Source organism: Otolemur garnettii, unplaced genomic scaffold, assembly GCF_000181295.1.
Source record: "Otolemur garnettii isolate 467f Iridium unplaced genomic scaffold, OtoGar3 scaffold00038, whole genome shotgun sequence".
Lineage (NCBI taxonomy): Eukaryota > Metazoa > Chordata > Mammalia > Primates > Galagidae > Otolemur > Otolemur garnettii.
The window spans coordinates 6,755,362-6,773,707 of record NW_003852433.1 but is presented as its reverse complement, the minus strand read 5'-3'; the positions used below and the strand labels follow the sequence as shown (position 1 = coordinate 6,773,707).

The 18,346-nt window shown below is 45.4% G+C and overlaps 1 protein-coding gene and 1 long non-coding RNA gene across 3 annotated transcripts in view; one reads left to right on the top strand and one right to left on the bottom strand.

The window, feature by feature from the left end:
• ACACB (acetyl-CoA carboxylase beta) overlaps positions 1 to 18,346 on the bottom strand; it is a 134,248-nt gene that overhangs the window by 8,676 nt on the left and 107,226 nt on the right. For both annotated transcript variants that reach the window (XM_012805246.2, XM_012805247.2), the window contains 12 exons: positions 17,809 to 18,024; positions 17,482 to 17,637; positions 16,348 to 16,551; positions 14,817 to 14,972; positions 9,780 to 9,902; positions 9,419 to 9,688; positions 8,862 to 8,959; positions 7,653 to 7,773; positions 5,863 to 5,973; positions 4,444 to 4,587; positions 3,188 to 3,308; positions 1,427 to 1,523 (listed from right to left, as the gene is read on the bottom strand). In XM_012805246.2, the coding sequence (XP_012660700.1) occupies positions 1,427 to 1,523; positions 3,188 to 3,308; positions 4,444 to 4,587; positions 5,863 to 5,973; positions 7,653 to 7,773; positions 8,862 to 8,959; positions 9,419 to 9,688; positions 9,780 to 9,902; positions 14,817 to 14,972; positions 16,348 to 16,551; positions 17,482 to 17,637; positions 17,809 to 18,024 (1,817 nt within the window). The remainder of the gene's footprint in view (positions 1 to 1,426; positions 1,524 to 3,187; positions 3,309 to 4,443; positions 4,588 to 5,862; positions 5,974 to 7,652; positions 7,774 to 8,861; positions 8,960 to 9,418; positions 9,689 to 9,779; positions 9,903 to 14,816; positions 14,973 to 16,347; positions 16,552 to 17,481; positions 17,638 to 17,808; positions 18,025 to 18,346) is intronic.
• On the top strand, positions 129 to 11,114 carry LOC105886998. The gene is made up of 3 exons (XR_001161292.2): positions 129 to 1,393; positions 6,695 to 6,700; positions 11,104 to 11,114. It is a non-coding gene; the product is annotated as an uncharacterized LOC105886998 (long non-coding RNA).

Below are 18,346 nucleotides of genomic sequence, written 5' to 3'. Positions count from 1 at the left end.
TGGGTGCCAGGCAGCACCCCAGGCTGATTTCAGAGGTATCTGGGTCCCCCAGCCCCACCTGTGGGCATTTCTGGGTGTGGACAGAGGCAGGTTGGCGAGGATGCTATTTTTTGCAGTTTTTGGCCAGGGCTGAGTTTGAACCCGCCACCTCCGGCATATGGGGCTGGCACCCCACTCCTTTGAGCCACAGGCGCTGCCCAGAGAGGATGCTATTTTTAATCTGGTGGATTATTTGCTGGAAGGCAAAGAAAGTGCCCCAAAGCATGTAGCCTTCATCTTCTTGGACAGCTCCAGCTGCCTGAAAATTCTTCCTAATATTGGGCCCCAGATTGGATCCCCAGATTGGGCCAAATGCTGATGGCCCCAGATTGGATCCTCCAAAAAATTGGAGAATTTACTACTCCAGTTCCCGGTATGAGTCATAGCTGCAAGTCCTGGCTCTGGTGGATGTGAGCTGAAGCCCCAGCCTCCATCACTCACCCTCATCTGTAAGATGGGGATCATTGTGGTGGTTGGAAGTAATAGCACACGCTAAGCAGTTTAAATGTCCTAAGTGTAAGTGGTAGTTGCTGTAAATGGTTGTTATTTACCTCCTGGGCTGCACATACTAAAGTACTCCACACAGGATTGGCACTCACTTCTCTATAAGTGTTTCTTTTAAAAACCATTTTTGTAAAAAACCTGACATTAAATCAACTCCTTCTTCCACGTGAAGGCCTTCCCTTAATATAAAAGTCCCCACCCCCACCTGCCTTATAGGGTCATTGTGCAAGTAAATGAACAATCTAGTGACGCACCCGGCTTGCGGCTGACCCCTGAGCTGGGTCTCAGCCAAGATTACGTCCCTAAGCTCTGTCCAAGTGTGGCTTGGTGTCTAGACCTACACTGAGATGTGGTAGCAGCTGGTCATATGTGACAGAACTGGAGTAGTAAATTCTGAGGATTCAAAGTGGGGCCCAATATAAGGAAGAATTTTCAGGCAGCTGGAGCTGTCCAAGAAGATGGAGGCTACATCCCTAATGAGGGAGCTGCTCAGCTTGGAAACCACCCAAGCATCTAAGCCTCCCACCAGCAATCGTGTACAACAGAGATCCTGTCCATGGCCCTCTTGAAATGGAATTCAGAGTGTTCAATGTCTGTGTAGTTTTCTGGGGAGGGTAGCCAGGGCCACCATCTGATTCCCAAAAGGGTTAGTGGCCCCCACAGCTGGGGAGTGACCAGAGGTTAAGGTCCTGGCCCCCAGAAAGAGGCTGCCTGAGACGCCCTCTGAGGCCACAGACAGAGAATCTAGATTTCACATCCAGAAAACCATTCCCCTAGCTGGGTTTTTGTTTGGGAAAATCCTGGGGACCGGAAGAAAATGTCCCCAGTGGCCCCCCAGCCTAATGCCTGGGTGCATGTAGCCTGCTCCCATCCTCACGGCAACCTTGCTCGTCCTGTCACCACGGTCTGGGCCCAGGGTGCCATGATTTCCTTGAAGCTGCCATGGTCGAAGAATCCACTCTGCCAGGTTCCCTTCAAAGCTGTGGACAGAAGGGCAGTGCCCAGGATGAGGGGCTGTGTGAGTGAGGGCCTCCGAGGGAAACCTGGCTGAGTAGACTGTTCTACAATCTCTGTAAGGACGGCTTGTCTTTAAACTCGTAGCCCAAATGCCCCCTTCCCCCAAGACCACACAGATCCTAAGCCCTTACAGAAAACAAAACAAAACAAACAAAAAATCCCACAATAAACAGGGCCGTAAAACATACACGAAGTCAGGAATTCAGTCCATATGGAACATCCAATTACCACCAATTTCCCATCAATACCAAACACACTGACGTCCTAATCACAGGCCCTACTTTCTCTTCCCAAGATGCAAAAAGTGCTGATGGCCATCTCCCAGAAGGTAGGACTTCAGGGAGGGACCGCCTGCTCAGGAAAATTCATCCTGGCCTGCTGGTTGCAGCGTAATAATCCCTGAACTGGTTAGAAAGTCTTCAATTCCCCAAACAGACAGAAAGAATATGATGATGTCAACTACAGCCACTGCTAGGGAGGAAATGGAGATTGATTGATTGATTGATTTAGAGAGAGTTTCTAAACCCTTGGTAGAGTGCTATGGCATCATAGCTCACAGCAACCTCAAACTCTTGGGCTCAAGTGATTCTCTTGCCTCAGCCTCCCTAGTAGCTGGGACTACAGGCGCCCACCAAAACGCCCAGCTATTTTTGTTGTTGTTTGGTTAGCAGGCCCGGACTGGGTTTGAACCCATCAGCCCCAGAGCATGTGGCTGGTATCCTAACCACTGAGCTATGGGCACCCAGACAGAAATTTAAATCCACATGACAATGTAAGTTTTGATAAGGAGGGGGGAGCCAGACAGTGTGAGGAGTCTCAGGGGCAAGTGTGTGGGAGGCAGGGCACTTGGGAATGGGACAGCCCAGCTTCCACACCTGACTGGGCGGAGACAACTGTCAGGGAGAAACTGAACATTTTTTAATTATAACAAGTAGCCCCTACAAGAGAGCCACAGGGAAATGGAAACAGACGGCAGCAAGCCACTGGGCTCCCTTTGCTGGCTGGGCTCTGGCCTGCTCCTGAGGGTCGCCTCTCCCGCATTGCACGGCTGGAAGAATTGGCCAGGGTCTAAAGGGAGCAGCACAGGAAATTCTAGACTTGGGATATGGTAACAGGGAGCTCAGCTTTCCTGTTCTGTTCTGGTTGCTCAACATGAAATGATATACCTGCAAGAGACAAACCCACCCCTCTTACAGAAAGAGACAGAGAGTGTGTGTGTGTGCACAGGGGCGTGTGTCCACACGTGTGCGTGTGTGTTTAGAAGAGGCCCGATTGCCCATCCTGGAAAAACTCTCAGAGAGTTCTTGGTGAAGGTTTAGCCAAAGAGACAGAGAGAAGAGGGGATAGGAAGAGAGATCAGTGTGACCCTGGGGAGGCAGGTCACAACACCATTGTGTTGTGGCATCTCACACTTCCCTATCAGCTCCAGAAACCAGAGGCTGTTCCCATCCCCTCCTGGTCAATGGCTAAGAGAAATCATCATTTCTCCACTCCTCCTGCATTTGGTCTCAGCAGTACTGCTCTGGGATACAGGATCATATCAGTGCTTCTACCTAAGTGCTCCTTTATCCCAGGCCCTGAAAGAAATCCAAGACCCAGGTCCCAGGCAAAACACTTTAGGACTTACTTGGGTGAGGCCTTCCTGCAAGCATCCACCGGGGATCGTAGGGAGCTCTGGATGGGAGGAATTCAATTTCTCTGTCAATGGGGTCAGTGGGTGTGATGATAGGGACTGGGCTGAGATTATCCTAAAAAAGAAAGCCAAGTCTCCAACTCAGGCTCTGGTGCTTGTCAACAGTGCTTCCTGCTCTGCTATTTGTACTTTTCTCCTCTGACTAGGCTATGCCTAATTATGTAGCAACATCCCTTCCCTAGGCCTCTGAAGCCACTGCTCTGTTTGGAAAATGCCAGACAAAGACTGGCCATCCCATGGATTCTTTTGACATCTAGTTCATGAGCTCCTGAGTGTGCTTCAGGGTTCAGATGGATTCAGCGATCTGGGAAGTGAAAGAAAGGGAGGAAAGGATTGTTCCTGCTACAAAAAGCAAGATGAGAGGAACGTCATTTAAAAGAAAGAAAAAGAGAGACTGGCTGCAGATAGTGGTAACAGGTGGCATGCCGATGGGGAAAAGGAGCACTCAGGAGTAAGAAGTCCCAGGTATGCAAATATTTTAACTTGGGAGTTTGGGTAGAAGGTATAGAAGGAGCTGAACTCTGGAACCAACATTTCAGAAATAATTATGATGAAGAATAACGACCTCACTTATCTGTGTAGAATGTCACCATTAATTAAGCGCTAAGCTCACTATTATCTCATTCTCTGTTTTTGAGTAGATCTCCTAAGAATCGGGTAGGACAATCATCACCATCAGACAACGGAGAAACAGTACCCCTAACATCTGCCTGGTTAACATGGAGTTAAAGGGGCGCCACCTGAACTAACTAATCCTCACATCACAAGTAGCATTTGGCGAGGCCCTGCCAAGTTCTGAGCTCTAAATATCATTCTACTTAATCATCATGACTTCATGGGATAGGTAATGTGATTATTCCCATTTCATGGATGAGGAAACTGAGGCTGAGAAAGAGTAAAAGACTGTCTCAGAATCACGTAACTACTGCAGCTGAAGTCAGGAATCAAATCTAGCCTAAACGGCGTCTCTATTATCCATGTTGCCTTTTCTGTCAAGAGGCAATGCTACTCCTTTTTAAAGAACCAATAGATATATAGCATCCCTACAATAGCATTAGTGCCACCCAAAGAGCAATAGTATAGGGCTATGCATCAGAGGCCACACCACCCAGGAGGTGACAGAGACACAATTAGCAAACAAGCTTGACAGAGAGTCTTCTAGGCTTTAAGAAGCAGGGAGGATACTGCACCTTTGGCATATAGGACAGCCACTCTAGGATGGTATAGACGCCCTCGAAGTCATCTGGCACGGTGATGTGGGAGACACCATTGTAATGCATGATCTGCACGCCCCCCAGCTGGTTGTTGGACGTGTAGACCTCTCTTCCCAGGACCTGCTTTGACACAACACGGTTAGCCAAGTCCTGCACAGCCCAGAGCTCTCCCACCTGTTCAGAAGTCATCCTACTCAGGGGCCTCTATCCTGCCTACACTTTAGAACCAACCACCTGGGACTTTTCAAAAACCCTGATGCCCAGGCTGCACCCAGACCAGTAACATCAGAATCTTTGGGGCTAGGACCCGGGCACAGATTTATTTTTTTCTTTTTAAAAAAAATTTCTAGGACGGCGCCTGTGGCTCAGTGAGTAGGGTGCCGGCCCCATATACTGAGGGTGGCGGGTTCAAACTGGGCCCCAGCCAAGCTGCAACAACAAGAACAAAAAATTCCAGATAATTCCAACACACAGCCAATACATTACATTAGTTCTCTCATTTGAGAACCAGTGATGCATCTAACTACTTTGGCCATCTCAAAAGCAAAATCTGAGGCTGGGTGCAGTGGCTCACACCTATAATCCTAGAACTTTGAGAGGCCAATGCAAGCGGTCACTTGAGGCCAGAAGTTTGAGAACCACGTGGGTGATGTGAGACCCCATCTCTACAAAAAACTTAAAAATTAGCCAGGCACAGTCTATGTGCCTGTAGTTCCAGCTACTCAGAGGCTGAGGCAGGAGGATAGCTTGAGCCCGGGAGTTTGAGGGTGTAGTGAGGCATGATGGAGCCACAGCACTCTAGCTTGGGGTGACAGAGAGAGACCCTGTCTTAATAAAAAAGCAAATCTACCTGCCCAGTGTTTCTGATCAGCAGTCAGCAGTGAGGCCTGAGATTCTGCATTCCTAACAAGTATCACCTGGGAACTTTAGTTGGTTTAAGAGCCAGACTTTGAGAAGTCTCCATGAGAGCTGAGCGGACATTACAACAATGTGGAAAGTGTTTTAATACAGTAAAAATAGTAGAACACTAAACTGTTTCCTCACCACCAATTAACCACCAAAGACAGACGATGAGAGGGAACGACACAGAAATTAGAGAAGGAGCAAAATTACTTTTTTCTGTTGTTCTTTTCCGTAATGTGTAATGCTGCTTTGAAACAACAATAATGTTGTTTGAAAATGCCAGTAATAAAGGGACATAGTTCTACAAATAGCCTAAAACTTCTTTTTTGGCTCCTCAGAGGCCCAGATAGTTACAAATTGGAAAAATATCTCCGTGTCAGTAGGAATGACACTGGCTGTATATTGAAGAAGAAACCCACCAGGGGACAGGAATGTTAAAATGACTCCCGGCCCCACGTTCCCTTCCCCACACCGGAGGCCCCTCCCCATTACCTTGTTGAGAGCACTTGCTCCTGTGAGGATGATGTGGGAGTTTTCCACCTGGATCACTCGCTGGCCCAGCCTCACCAAGTAGGCTCCGATCCCAAGGGCTCGGCAAGTCACCTGCGGGGAGAAGAGACCTTTTGAATTCCCGGGAGTGCCGTGGCATCCACTGCCCACTGCAGTGGAGAGCCCAGGGGCCTGCTGGGCAAAAATGGCCAATGGCAACCTGCTTTGGGGCCAAACAGAGAGGCGAAGTGCCCGGTTTGAGCTTGGCTTCCTATCTGGAAAGAAAATGGTTTGTAAAGATTGTTATAAAGACAAACAGCAGACACTGAATGTTCGGGATCTTAAGAGGCTTGTGTGTAGCTTAGCTGAGCTCGGCCATTCACAAGCCATTAGACTCTTGCACAACCGAAAGGACATCTAAGAGTGCACATAAAAACTAGTGAAATCCAATAAAGTCTGGACCGAGTTAACGGTATCGTACCAACATCAGTTTCCTGGTGTTTTGCTTTGTTTTGTTTTGGGGGGGGTAGAGTCTCACTTTCTTGCTCCTCATAGAGTGCTGTGGCATCACAGCTCCCTGAAACCTCAAACTCTTGGGCTCAAGCAATTCTCTTGCGTCAGCCTCCCATGTAGCTGGGACTACAGGCACTTGCCACAACTCCCAGCTATTTTTAGAGATGGGTTTTGCTCTTGCTCAGGCTGGTCTCAAACCCGTGAGCTCAGGCAATCCATTTGCCTCAGCCTCCCAGAGTGCTGGGATTACAGGTGTGAGCCACCACTCCTAGCCAGTTTCCTGGTTTTGTTAATGGACCGTTGTTATGCAGGAGGCTGGAAGGGGTCCGTGGGATTCTCCACACCATGTTGCAACTTCTGGTGAGTCCTAACTACAAAATGAAAAGATATACACAGGTATATATAAACTATCTAGAGAGTAAGCCTAAGGAAGACATTCAGGGCCAGCATCTTCTGCCTTGGAAGCTGAAAATTTAAATTTGCATGTAAAAATGAGGCCTTGAAAGACAGTTTCTAATTAAAGAGTGCTATTACTACTATCATCACTACCATTATTACCAGCATTACTACTGGTACTATCACTACTACTACTATTACTACTAACATCACTACTGTTATTACCCCTATTACTACTGTTCCTACCACTACTGTTACTATTGCTATTATCACTACTACTACTGCTATTACTACTCCTGCTGCTACTATTGCTACTACTCTTATTATTACGACTGCAGAAGCTGCCACCACTATCACTACTACTAGAGATAGGACGGATTTAGAAAAGCCATGGGGCTACGATGGGGAATACTCATTCTCTACCAGTTCAAGTCAGACACAAGTTCTTCTAAATACTAAATACCTTTTAAATGAGAGCCCATGGGCTCCTGATCCAAACAAACCAACTATAAAGACATTCCCAAGATAAGTCTTAAAACAGAAACCCAAAGTGGGTTCCAATGACATTAAAGAATAGTTGTTTGGGGTGTGTGTGTAATAACAGCATTGCAGTTGTGTAAAAAGGAAAGAAAAAGTCCTCATCTCTGCTGCAGAGCCACCTGAAGTGTTTCAAGGGGGAAGACATGATGGGAGCTGGCTTTAAAATATTCTAAGCTGGGTGGGGGTGGAAGGTGGACAGTGGAAACGGGAAAGGCTGCATACTGATGACGGGGGAGCTTTGTGATCGGCACGTGGCACTCATTATTGATCCTCTCTACTCTTGTGACTATTTGAAAGTCTCTAAAAGCAAAGTTGAAAAAGAAAAGAAAACAGGAGGGACTCACCAAGCTAATGGTGACAATCTCTTCATAAGCCAAGGAGGACTCCCCAGCAATGGTGCCCGAGCCCTTCAGATTCTCCACGCCCAGGCCATCGTCCTTCCCAATGATATCCGTGATGACGTACCTTCCAATACCAAACACAGGTTAAAGGCAGAGCTCTAGCCCAGGAAATCCCAAGGACCCAAAACAAGAAGGGTTGGGGAGCAAGGGGAGAGACTGGAAGGGGAAAGGTCGCCAGAGGTTCAATGATAGTAGGGGTCTAGAACCCCTGCAACAGGTGCTAACATTTCTAAAAGGGCAAGTACAGAATCAAATATTGTCACCTTCTCCCTTACCCAAAGATATATGGCATTTGGAGACTTAAAAAAACATCACTCCACCCCATAATCTTCCAAAAGCAATCTGGGACAGTATTTGGTCTACAGCAGTGATTCTCAACCTTCCTAATGCCGCAATGTATTTTCATTGTTAAAAAGGGGTCATGACCCACAGGTTGAGAACCGCTGGTCTACAGAGAGATGGGGGTATGCAGGGAAAGCCTGTTTACAATTAATCAACATTCAGTGACCATGTGAGCCTGAGAAACGGTCCGGCCTACCTCCTGTTAAAGATTCACAAAGCACTTCAGCATATTAAAAGTTCTGAGAAGGCCTGCACAGTACAGATGTTTATTAAATCTCATTTAACCCAGTATTTCCCAAACTCACCTGACTGTGGAGACTTTTCCTCCCCCACATATCACTTACTAACATTCTGGAAAACCCAGCCTGGGGATTCCTGATTTAGTCCACCCCACTAAGAAAAACAAACTTTGAAGTTCTCAGATCCCTGCCCTGTCCTGTCCACATCTTCTCTGTTCGCCAAATCACTGCCGTGTCCATTTGGCCAGTCCATTCCTAAAGTGTGAGCTTGTGGCTCCTGGGTCATCCCAAGCTCATCCAATCCAATCCATTGGATTCTCACTGCACGATGTGCTATTTTTATATAAGGGGTGATCCATTTTATAACAACATGGATGGGTTTACCTTGGAGAATGTCCCAAATATTTAAGTCATCTTTACCCCCTCCACAGAAGCTTAGGGGTCCTGCCATATAAACATCACAGCCCCACTTAAAAATATCAATCAACACAAGCTGGACCGGAGGCATTTTCTGTTACTGGCTGATAGGAACCATGAACAAAATTAAGGAGCTACCTGCTAAGTTATTTACCTGGATTCTCCTCCTTCCTCGATGTGTTTACAGTGGACGGAGTTCAGGGAGCTGATTTTGGTGAAGTCTTGGGGAGTCAGGTACAGGTACTTAAATCCCTTAAAAAATATACTTCAATGAGGCTATGAATCTAGTTAGCCAGGTTCTTAACAGGCCATGGACTGATACCAGTCCACAGCCTAGGGTTTGAGGCCTGCAGTCCTGGAGGATTTTTAAGAATTCTCTGAGGCTGGCAGTGGTGTATTATCAGGGCACACGGCATTTAGGAAATGCTCAGTATATATCGGCTCAGCATTTATCAACTTTGTTCTACCCTCATCCTGCTAAGGAGACTTTTCAGACTTTTTTTTTTTTTTTTTTTTTAAACTCATCACCACCCCTCCCCACTAATGAAATTTTAAAACCACTGATACACTGCATGGTTGTTTACGCACTGCACATATATCTGTGCTTTTATATATAAAAAGAGTAAGATTTTTCTACCCTCTGGCTATCACCCTCACTGAAAATACACTACAACAGTGAAATCACCCCACCACACCAGCTTCATGACTTACTTTTTGGGGGTCTTCTGGGTCCACCCAAGCCACCTGGAACATGTGTTTGATCTCCTCTGCCATGCCGATGCGGGCCCCACTGTTGGCTGCCAGGTAGATTTTAGGGATGCCCTCTGCCCGGGCCATCTCAGATGCCCTCAGGTACAGAAGGTCCTCCCGTGGGCCAAAGGAGCCAATGCGGAAGGTGATGTCATTGCCGATGACAATCACATCCCGCCCTTCCGGATACTCCTGGGTCTTGAACCGCATTTTGAAGGCCACCATGCCCACCTGGCAAGAAAACAAATGCACAGAGAAAATGCTTTTGTTTGGTAAGGGGACACTTTACAAAGGGTGACTCCAGGCCCTGGGGAGTCCCTACCTCGTTTCCACCAGGAAGTCGGTTCATCTCCACCAGCTGGCCCTGAGAGTCCAGTACTAATTCCGTGTACGTCAGGATGTCTTTCGGGTACTTGTCTGGGGAGCCCCACAGTTTAAAGAGGGCCTAGGGAGGGAAGAGGAGAAGGAAGAGAAAAGGTGTGAAGTTCCCAGTAGGGAAGTACTGTCCTTCTTAGACGAAGATGATTGTCACAATTTCAGCATGAATTTTCCAGTTCCTGCTCTCTTTTTTTAATCATGAAATATTTGAAGCACAATAAAAAAAAAATCCATGTAGAATGTAGAATAATAAACAAACATCCAGGTACCTGTCTGGTGGCTTTGTCAAATCCTGTTTCCACAGTTGGTTAAGATTGTTTTAAAAAAGAAGAAAAATGTGGTTGAGGTCCCTGGCACACAATCCCCACCCCTGAGTCTACGTGTGCTTGTGTGTTTTTACTTCATCACGTACGCACACGTTAAAACATGCAGCATTATTCAAACAAACTCTAAGTAAATGGTACCACACGGGCCACATCCTTCTACAAGTTACTTTTTCTGTCCCCCATCATGTTTGAGAGATTTATCTGTGTTGATACATTTAGCTCTGGTTTATTTCCTGCTGTTCCGTTTTCCATGGTACGAGCATATCACAATTCATTGATTCATAACTCTACTTAGGAGCATTTAGATGGTTTCCAGTTCTACGGTATTGCCAGTGAGGCTGCAATGGACATTCATGTGGTCTCTTCTTACAAACGTGGGTGAGAATTACACCATCTACCTGAGCACATGCATGGGTGCACACATGCACATACATACACCCCAAGGAGCAGGACTGCTGGGTCATAGGGGAGGTGAAGCTTCAACTTTACTTGACACTATCAAATAGCTTCTACATTTTTTCAACCTCTTTACAAAGGTCTGTGAGAATATATAAGAGCTCCCTGGCTCCACATACTCTCCTAACATTGGTTTGTCAGATTTTTAAATGTTTACCCATCTGCTAGGTGTGAAGTTGTATCGTGGTATTGATCTGCATTTCACTGATGATTAGTGAAGTGAGCACCTTTTAATATGTTTATTAACCATGTGAGTTTCTTTGGCAAGTTTTCTGTTTATGACTCCTGGCCGTATTTTTTAGGAGTTTTGCTTTCCTTTTTCCTGATTGATTTATAAGTGTTGTGCAGATCAGTGGTCTCCACCCTGAAGGCCATAGAACAGTACCAGTCCTTGGCCTATGAGAAATCAGGCTACATAGCTGGAGGTGAGTGGCAGGTGACATCAAAGCTTCATCTGCATTTATAGCCACTCCCCATCCCTCGCAGCACTGCCTGGGCTCCGCCTCCTGTCAGATCAGCAGCAGCATTAGAGTCTCATAGGAGCACGAACCCTACGGTAAACTGCCCATGTGAGGACGCCAGGTTGTGAGTTCCTTACGAGAATCTAATGCCTGATGATCTGAGGGGCAGCTGAGGCGGCGATGCTAGAGCTGGAGAGCAGCTGCAAATACAGATTATCATTAGTAGAGAGGTTGACTGGGACCCTAATAAGTCAATTGTGTGCAGATTCATATCAAAACCATCCTCCCTCCCAGGTCTGTGGGAATTTATCTTCCATGAAACTGATCCCTGGTGCCAAAAGGTTGGGAAACGCTGCTATAGATCATCTAGTTCTAATCCCTTGCTGGTAATAGGCACTAAAACATATTCTCCCAATCTCTGGGGCTTATCTTTTCTCTTTTGTGTAAACAACTTTTAAGTTTCAACAAAATGTATGGGTCTTTTCCTATACAGTTTGTGGTTTTCACTGACTCCGGGTGGCTTTAATCCTTTTTAAATGTGTGTTACTGGATGTGGCAGAAATCTAAATTTACTTTTTCCAGTTGGATAATCATCCACCTGGTTCATAATCTATCAAGATACTGTTGATGAGTGGGTCCGAGTCTAGACTTCACATTTTGTTCCACTGAACTATTTGTCTAGCTCCATCACAAAAATACCACATTGACCCAACTACTGTTGCTTTAAAATAAGTTATGACATCCACCAAGCTGAGTCCTTCTGATGTTGTTCTTTTTCAAAACTGTTTTTAACTTTTCCATATAAATTTTAGGATCAGCCTTTTTGAGTTTCATCAAAAAACTATGGGTTATACTGTATTATTAATTTAAGCACAGTATCTTCACAATATTGAATCTTCCCATCATTCATGAGCATGGTATATCTATTTACTTAGGCTTAACGTATTTCAATAAAGTTTTTAAATTTCCCCTGTAAAGACTTTAGTTTTTTTGTTTTATTTATTCGTAAGTTATAATTAATCTTGATATTGTAAATGGTATCCCCCCACACCAATTATATTGTACAATTACTGCTGGTCTATGGGAACGTAATTAATTTTTGTATATTGATCTTATATCTAGCAATCTTGCTATATTCTCTAACTAGCTTTATATATTTTCTTGGATTTTGTATGTAGATATTTTTATCATTTGCAAAAAAAAAAAATTGCTTTTTCTTTCAAATCTTTATACCTTTTCTTTTTCTCATGTTATTTCATTAGCCAGGAACTCCAGTAAAAATATGGAATAGAATTGATGATAATGTATAATTCTGTCCTGTGTCAGTTTTTTTTTTTTTTTTTTGAGACAGAGTTTCACTGTGTCACCCTCGGTAGAGTGCTGTGGTGTCACAGTTTACAGCAACCTCAAATTCTTGGGCTTAAGCGATCCTCTTGCCTCAGCCTCCCAAGCAGCTAGGACAACAGGCACGAGTTTTTTTTTTTGAGACAGAGCCTCAAGCTGTCCCCCTGGGTAGAGTGCCGTGGCATCACAGCTCACAGCAACCTCCAACTCCTGGGCTCAAGCGAGTCTCCTGCCCCCGCCTCCCAAGTAGCTGGGACCACAGGCGCCCGCCACAACACCCGGCCATTCTTTTTGGTTGCAGCCGTCATTGTTGTTTGGCGGGTCCGGGCTGGGGATTCGAACCCGCCACCTTAGGTGTACGTGGCTGGCGCCCCAGCCGGTTGAGCTATAGGCGCCGAGCCAGGCACGAGTTTTTTAAAGAGAACACATCTAACCATTTCACCATTTTAGGTTCTATTAATTTTAGATGGATATCTTTTATTAACATAAACAAATTACCTTCTATTCCTAGTTTATTAAATGCTTTTATTATAAATAGATGTTAGCTTGGCAAATTTTTTGTACCTATTGAGAAATTTAAGTTTTTTCTTACACTATCAATATGGTGAATTTTATGAATAGACTTCCTAATATCAAATCATAAAAGTTGTCATAAGATAAACCCTGTTTGTTCTAAACCTTCTTAGAAAAACTCATTACTGGATTTTATTTGCTAATATTTAATATTTTTGTGTCTATGCTCATAAATGAAATAACAAATGTCCCTTTTCCTGAAGTTCTTATGTGGGATTAATAGTAAGGTAATAACCTGATAAAATGAGTTAAGAAGCATTTGCCTTTTTTTCCTCTAAACAATTTGTATCTCTGGAGAAGAAATTATCTGTTCCTTGAAGATTTGATAAAAAGGATTATAAAACCATCTAGGCCCAATTTTTTTTAACTATTAATTCAGTTTCCTTAATGCTTATGATCTATTCCTATCAGATTTTCTATTTCTTCTTGAGTCAGTTTTGATAAGATATACTTTCCTTGGAAATTTTTGATTTCATCTAAGTTTTCAAATGTATAGAGGTTGTCCATATTATTCTATTTATCTAAAAAGAAGAAGAGGATTGATTTGCTTCTGATTTAGTCATGCTTCTTCCCCCACAGTCTTTGAGGCCAGGGGCAAAAGGATATAGACAATGACATTAATCACAAAGGTTTCCATTTAGTAAGTTCTTACTGAGTATGTTACATATATTCCTCCAACAACCTTGTAAGGTAGGGACTATTAGTATCCTCTTCTTATAGAGGAGGAAACTGAGGCCCAGAGAGGTAAAGGAACTTGCTTAGGGACAACAGGAAGCAAGGAACAGCATTTGAGCTCGGGCCTATGTGCCTCTAAAGAGCAGCTTTTCCTACTATTCTGCGTCCTCACATCTGGAGCACAGGTGTAGGGAGGAACTGACACATCCTGCCTACAGTGGAAGGCCCCTGAACTTCGTCTCATGAATTTCATTCATAAAGCAACAGTGGGGAGGTACAGAGACACCTACGAGACCAACGTCAGTGTCTTTCATCTACAACATAGAAATGGAAAGGCCTAAAAAAATACCTCAAGGAAACACACTAAAATTTTGCTACTTATATCAGTGGTGGGAAGATTACATACAGGTGAAATTTTATTTCCTTATTCCTACTTTTCTCTATTTCCTAACACTGACTTTAATAATCACAAAAACTTAACAAACATTGCTTTTCAAAAGTTGACCAAACTTCCTCAAAGGCAGTGACCCCATCCTCTTCCTCATTGTCTAGGTAGCCTCACAACAGTGCCTGCCAAGTACCAGGTAATAAATGACCATTAAAAAGACTGGAAGGAAACACATGAAAATGCTAGGCCTGGGACTAGGAGTTATTTTTTTCTATCATTTTCTTTTATTTCTGAAGTTTCTAGATCATATTATTTTATCATTGGGATAAGTTAGGTTTACTTATTTATTTACTTATTTTGACTTTGTTGCCTAGGCCAAAGTACATCACCAGAGCTCACGGGAACAACTTCAAACTCCTGGGCTCAAGTGATCCTCCTGCCTCAGCCTCCTGAGTAGCTGAGACTACAGGTACATGCTACCATGCCTACCTAATTTTCTTTCTTTCTTTCTTTCTTTCTTTTTTTTAATAAGGAGGGGGTCTCCCTATGTTGCTCAGGCCTCAAACTCCTGATCTCAAGCAGTCTCTCTGCCTTGGCCTCCCAAAGTGCTGGGATTACCAGTGTGAGCCACTGCACCCAGCCCAACACTTGTTTTTTAGATTGAGTCTTTAGAAGAGGATCTAAGGCTGGGGGTTTGGTTCTGATGGAGACTGCTGGGAGAACCGGGGGGTGGTGACACAGCTGAGACACAGACTTGCCTGCCGGAACATCTCTGGGAAGTCATAGATGTAGGTGGTCCCCAAGGACTGGGCCTGGAATCGCTTGGCCTGAAGCAGATCCTTGGTGACATAGGGAGTATTGATCAGCATCCCGTGCTGGGGCCCTTGTTTGTTGCCAAAGGAATGAAACATGATCTGGACCAGAAAGAAGGAAAGGAAAAACAGAGAGTAAGGGAGCAGGTCTCAGAGAGCCACATTCCTCCCCAGTTATCGCTACCCAGGCCTCAGTGACAAAAGTGCAGAGAAGCAAGGCATGTTATGTGGCATGACGACAGGAGCTCCCGGGATAGGTGCAAGTCTCTTCTCCATCACTTTGGACAACCAGAACAAGAAAGGACAATGAGAGCTGTGCAAACAGAGCTCCAAAAATATAGCAATCATAGTGCCGAACATACAAATCAAATACAGTCTGTACTAGAGTTAATAGTACTATGCCAAGGTCAGTTTCCTGTTTTGATGATGTAAGACCACTAAGTAAAATGTTTCCATTGTGGAGCTGGGTGAAGGGTACAAGGGAACTCTCTGTACTGTTTTTTTCTCTATACTAATGTGTAATTTCTTTAGAGTCTTGAGTCTTTATTCCAAAATAAATAAAATGTGTATATATACCGTATGTATATACACACACACACATATACACATATATATTTATACACACATACTACATAAATATATAAAACACACACACATATATATAACTGACAGTCAAAAGTATATTTGGGTGACACATGCACTGGACTGTTTATCGCAGCTCAATTTACAATTGCCAAAATGTGGAAGCAGCCTAAATGCCCACCAACCCAGGAATGGATTAACAAGCTGTGGTATATGTATACCATGGAATAGCATTCAGCCATTAAAAAAGATGGAGACTTTACATCTTTTGTATTAGCCTGCATGTTAAGTGGAACACATTATTCTTGGCAAAGCATCACAAGAATGGAGAAACAAGAATCCTATGTACTAAAAAAAAAAAAATCCTATGTATTCAATTCTGATATGAGAAAAATTAATGACTTAATTGTTAATTAGGGGTGGGGGTGTGGAGAGCAGAGAAAGGGAAGGAGAGAAGGGGTGGGGGATCACGGGGGTCGGTACACCTTTTAGGGGTAGATCACTATTATGCAAGGGTCTTTATCTGACACAAGCAATCAATATAACCTGGTTCTTTGTACTCAATGAATCCCCAACAATAAAAAAAAAAGTATGTTTGATTCACTCTATAAAAGTTGGTTCTAAAACAAGTTGGGGAGAAAATCTATTTCCCTAGGTAAACTTATCAACCATAGTACCTTATATCTTATCCTAAATATAACTTAGAATGGATCAAACTTTGGAGGATTCGTTCTCCTTTCTAGGAAAATGGAGAATCAGAATTCAGAAGCTCACACGTTCATCATAAAACCCAGAGTAGCCATTTCAGTCCTGCATGGGAAACCAAGACAGCCACTGAATGTCCTTTTAATCTCCCTCTTACTGTCCTGAGCGGCCTGCCTCTGCTTCAACTTACGTTTCCAGATCTCGGGTCGGTCAGCTCTTTGTACAGGCTGATGTCCAGGTAGTAGCCCGATTCGTTGGTGATGAACAGGCGGATGGGGACGGCACTGCCCGTGGTGGTCTGGCGGATGTTGATCTTGACCTCAGCCTGTAGCACTCGGAGTTTCCACAAGCGGCTGCCATATCGCATAACCATGGAGCGTACAGACTCCTCAATCTGGCCCAAAACACAGCGATTCCAGACTCAGAGCCTACCCATTCCACACGCTGACAACAGCAGGATGATGGGGCTTACTGGATGCAAAATGCTGGGACGTACCAAGTGTCTAACCGGGAGTATTAGCCAGTGACAATGAAAGGCATCATGCTAAGCATTTAAAGCTCATTAACTCATTTTGCTCTCTTTAGTCTTCAGAGAGGCGAGCCTTTTTTTTTGGAGACAGTCTTACTCTGCATAGATTAAGGACATAAAGGGGCGGCACCTGTGGCTCAAAGGAGTAGGGCACTGGCCCCATATGCTGGAGTTGGAGGGTTCAAACCCAGCCTCAGCCAAAAATTGCAAAAAACAAACAAACAGAGAAGGGCATAAAGATGGGATAATGGAGGGACACCGGCTTGGTCACTTGGCAGCCTGCTTCTTCATCTGTCAATGGGGGATAAAAAGCTTGCCTCTCTGGCTGGGCATGGTGGCTCAGGCCTGTAATCCTAGTATTCTGGGAGGCTGAGGTGGGTGGATTGTTTGAGCTCAGGAGTTCGAGACCAGCCTGAGCAAGAGTGAGATCCCATCTCTACTAAAAATAGAAAAACCATCTGGGTGTTGTGGAAGGTGCCTATAGTCCCAGTTACTCAGGAGGCTGAGGCAGGAGGATCACTTGAGCCCTGAAGTTAGTTTGAGGTTGCCGTGAGCTGTGATGCCACAGTACTCTAACCTGGGGCAAGGTGACTCTGTCTCAAGAAAAAAAAAAAGAAAAAGCCATCTAAGGCATGGCTAAAACAGGGCGGTGCCTAAAATAGGGCTCTGGAATTAAAAGGCAGAAGGTTTATTCTCTTGCGGCAACTGAGGCCCAAAGTGACAGGGCCTGAGGAGCCACATGAGGTTGAACCCAGAGCCTGGTCAAGGCCACCCAGTCCCCACAGAAGGCAAGACCTTGGAGGGGTCCATGATGACGGTGGGCACGAAGTTGAGGAAGATGTGGTTGCAGTCGGTGCGCACACTGGTGTTGTTGAAGGCCACCTCCAGCTCGTCCATGGCCTCCAGGAGCAGCCGCTCTCCCTCGTTCTGCAGGTACTCGAAGGAGGCCTCCTGCCAAAGGGGGAGAGGGCAGCGTCCCAGGGCAGGGCCGTGTGTACCCGGTGCGTACCCCATCCCCAGCTGCAGCCCAGGGCCTGGCCCGGGGCAAGAACCTGAGGAAGAGAAGGCCAGGGCTCAAGGGACGGGCCAGGAGGGAGAAAGGAAGGCTGCGTAGCGTCGCACCTTCGTGATCAGGTCGGAATGCCTGATGATGGCCCGGATGAAGAACCGGTGGTCCGTCACTTCTGCCCCTTCCTTCACCTTGGCCGCACCCAGGTAAAGGTGCATCTTGTGGTTGGCGCAGGGTACGGCGGTCAGGTCGAAGTTGCGCATCCGGCTGAGCTCCAGCTGGAAGGCCAGGGCCGGCTCCAAGTGACGGTAAATGCGATCTTCTGCAAACTGCAGGCCGGCCAGACAGACACACATGTACACAAGGTTTGGCACTGCGGTTGTGTGCCTGCTCCTTATTCTGCAGACCCCGGATATTCATAAGTTGAGCACTCAGGAAGGCAGCCTTCACTCTAAGCACTGAATTGTGAGCAATCCTCAGGGCTCAAGAGATTGGGAGTTTTGCTAAGACCTGGGGAGAGCCATGGGCATTGCAAGGCTGGTGTGCTGGGTGTGCCTCGCAGCTCCCAGGGGAGCCAAGCTAGTCCCTAGCATATGCCAGCGTAACCAGACTGCTCTGTCGTGGCCAAGAAGTCCCTAACCCCCAGTTTCT